Source organism: Trypanosoma theileri (genome assembly GCF_002087225.1).
Source record: "Trypanosoma theileri isolate Edinburgh chromosome Unknown TM35_Tth_220_V1, whole genome shotgun sequence".
Classification (NCBI taxonomy): Eukaryota; Euglenozoa; class Kinetoplastea; order Trypanosomatida; family Trypanosomatidae; genus Trypanosoma; species Trypanosoma theileri.
The window spans coordinates 1-3,665 of record NW_021640062.1 but is presented as its reverse complement, the minus strand read 5'-3'; the positions used below and the strand labels follow the sequence as shown (position 1 = coordinate 3,665).

Sequence of the window (3,665 nt, the reverse complement as noted above, 5' to 3'; positions counted from 1 at the left end):
TCCGCCCCCTCCCACCACCAAATTACTGAAAGTGAAGGAAAGAAAGAAAACAAACAGGAAATACATGAGAGGAATTAAAAAAAAAAAAAAACAAAGACAAAGGCAAAAAAAACAATCCGAATGAAAAAAATACTTCACAAGAAGAGGTTAAAGATACAACAGGTATTAATAACAGTTAGAATAGACGAATAAAGAAATACATAAATGAAGGCGATACACGCATCCTCAGACCAATACGAAAAAAAAAGGAGAGAGCTTCATTATTGGTTGTTTTTTCTTGTATTCTTACAGAGGGAAGATAATATTGGAGAACAAAAAAACATATTCGACCGAAAAGGATTAAAAAAAAAAAAAAAAAAGAGATACAACAACTCACTACACCTATCGATTTTTTCCTTACACTCCCCACCCCTCCTATCGGATACTCTCTCCAGAGACTTTCTTCTTTTTCACTCTCTCCGACTATCTCCCCTCTCCCTCCCTCGTTTATTATTATTTTTACAATTTCTCTCTTAAATCTGTTGATCTCCCATCACTTCACCAATGGCACGTTTTTATACCCAAAGAGTACATTTAACTGCAGATGAACACATTCACAAAAAAGAAAAAAAAAAACGGAATTCTTTCTTTTTTTCCTTTTCTTCTATTCATTGTCTTTTGAGATTACACTTCACCGTGCTTCGATTCACCTGCTTCTTTTTTTCTTTCTTCGTCCTCTCTCCTACTCCTCATGAATAAGCAAGTGGAAGGGAAAGAAAAAAAAAAAAAAAAACAGAGGAAACACTGAAAAGAATTAAGAAACAAAAAAAGAAAAAAGAACGCTCACAAAAACGCACAAAAAGAATGTGAATCACAAACAAAGAGAGAATGAGAGAGGGAGAAAAGAAAAAAGAGAAGTCAAAATATGAAAAACAAGAAAAGAAAAAACATTATATGTATCCATTTTAAAAACTTCTTTGAACTACATTTGCCCTTCCTTATTTTTTAATTTACTTTCTCTGTATGCTTACCAAATACCATATGTCCTGGGTTTATGTGTCTGTTAATCTTTCCCCAGCAACCAGAAAAGTAGAAAATCCAGCTAATATGCTGTATTCACTTCATGGGTAAAAAGATATATTCATTCAATCATTTTGATCTTCCATACAGACCACTCAATGAGAGAGAGAGAGAGAGAGAGAGATACTTTTATTTAAGGACTTAAACGTAGAACCACACAAACACACACACAAACATGTACACAGAATAACTCTGGGAAAGCTGAATATACCTAAAAATTCTTTCCACTTTCTTCTCTTCCTCGCTATGCATTTCTTCCCTACAATGTCAAACAATACATCTAACAAACACATACACGTACACACACGTAGTACGAATTGAGACTCATGTCTCACTCTGCTAGCAACTTTGTTGACCAACGCTTGCGAACAAACAATGTATACACAGCCCTTCCACAGAGTAACAGGTATAGTATCAACACTGCCATTACCACAAAAAACGCCTTGGTGTTTTCTACCGGTGGATCACCTTCACTATCAAACGGTACAGGGACATTCATCGCGTACACCGTCTGAATGGTGATAACGGGATACATAATATTTGTAAGTTCCGTAAGCAGTAACGTCTGACGCAGTGCCTTGTTACCCCGCAGCAGTAATTTCCACGTGCGTGTAACATTATGGTACCAACTTGTTACGGCAACTGTATCTCGACAATCGTTTACTTCATCACTTAAGCGAAGAATATGAGCTCTGGCACTTTCCAATTGACGACAAACAACTTTTTCGCTTGTAAGAAAAGAATCCATCATGTGTGGTTGAAGCAAAACTGAAACAATATGTTCACGTCTCGTTAACTCAGCTGCACATTCACCAAAACAGCGTCGTACATTAGCGATACGTTGTACAACTTCTTCCTGTTGTCGGGCTTCTTTTTCCACCTTAAATACATGGTCTCCCATGCGATCCAAAGTAAGTGTTAATGAAACATTGTCTAATTGATGCCCCACAACAATTTGAAATAAACTGGAAAAAATAAAAGGAGATGTTAATGGTTGTACTGAGCGTCGCATTGTTGAGGCAGAACCAGCACTTCCACAGTTGATATGTAAAAATTTAAGCAAATCACCCATTTCATGAAATGGTTTCTCATGTACTGTAATAATCCAATCTGGAAAGACCACAACCGATACGGCTACAGGAGCAGGGACAGCAGATCGCGGTTGATCTGCCATAGCCGCATCAAGACGACGTTGCATTACACTCTTTGTCTCTCCTGAACGATTATCAGCATCTTCGGGAGTGATTGGTGTACACATCAAGTTAAAAAAGAAGTATCCGAGTGCAGAGTGTGCAAGGAGACTGTCCATATTGTCTAAATAGCAACAATGGTCAATAGTGTCATGTGAAACTGGAAAACGGGAAACAATATCAGCAATAAGTTTCTTATCTGTTGTTTGGATATCCACCCATTTGGCTGCTCCATTCGGAAGTGTCGCTCTTGCGGTATTTCCATTTTCAGCAGTTAAACCTCCCTGTGGAGGCGTGGGAAACTCCAATGAGTGTTGCGCCGCATACTGAAGGAACTGATTGGATGTGATAAAATTACGGGCAAATGGCGTGGCACCACCTTGACGCTGTGAAATAAACCAAACATGCTGTGCGGCATCCTCTACGTATGCAAGACTGTTATTCTTTGAAGAATCATTTAAACCAATATTCTCAGCATCAGGTGGCTGCTGAAAACGGAGATATGGTGACCGTTTCGGGGCAGCATCTCGTCCATGTGCGAAACTTTTATTACGCAGGAATTCAACGATCTCAGCATTGCGCGTAGTGGTTTTTTCACCAGTGAAGTTAAGGAAATCTTCGTCGTGAATGTCAACACTACCGAAGAGTGCGTAGGCAAATGGGGCCTCAACGTTAGGAACTGCACGACGACGACGGCTCTTCATATTTTAGATTTTGTAACTTGTACTTTTTGTTGTAATGGGATCTTTTTTTTCCCCCTCTTGGTATCCTTTTTTTTTTTCTTTTTACTTTAGTTAACTTTGTTTCTTCTATTTTTTTTTTTTCTGCTCCTTTTCTTCTTTTTGATTCCTCAAGGATATCCAATCTATATATCAACGTATACAGGAAAAGAAATAGAATGACGGTATTTTCTTGCTTTTTTTTGTTGTTTTTGTGTTACTATCTTATCGATCTTTCTTTATCAACCTTGTTGTTTTCGCTTCGGTATAAAACTCAAATATATATATATAATCGTGGGTTACACCTTTTTTTTTTTCTTTTTATTGTGCAATCACCTCTTTCCCTTTTCCTTTATGTGTGAGTGACGCGAGGACCAAGAGAGGTGCAGCGCAACAGAATTACTCGCTCACTTATGCTTTGTTAGCGTACGACTCCAGCTTGCTAGAATAAAAATAATAACAATAATAAATATAAAGCTGCATATCGCAAAACAAAAAAAAGAAGAGAAGAAGAAAAAAAACATTTTAATAACAATAATAAAAAGAACACAAACAACAGCAACATCATCAAGAAGAAAAAAAGATAATTAACAAATACAAGAAGGTTACCAATTGATTGTTCTTCGAGATTGCTGTATACCATGCGTTGAGATAGCGACGTTAATAGACACCCCCAAACCCAAGACATACACACAGA

General features: G+C 37.5%; 1 protein-coding gene across 1 annotated transcript; it reads right to left on the bottom strand.

Moving 5' to 3' along the window:
• Window positions 1-1,390: 1,390 nt before the first annotated feature.
• On the bottom strand, window positions 1,391-2,953 carry TM35_002201000 (uncharacterized protein; the record flags this gene model as incomplete). The annotated part of the gene is made up of 1 exon (XM_029032033.1): window positions 1,391-2,953. The coding sequence occupies one exon, from the start codon at window positions 2,951-2,953 to the stop codon at window positions 1,391-1,393; it is 1,563 nt and encodes a 520-aa protein (XP_028876673.1).
• Between the last annotated feature and the right edge of the window lie 712 nt (window positions 2,954-3,665).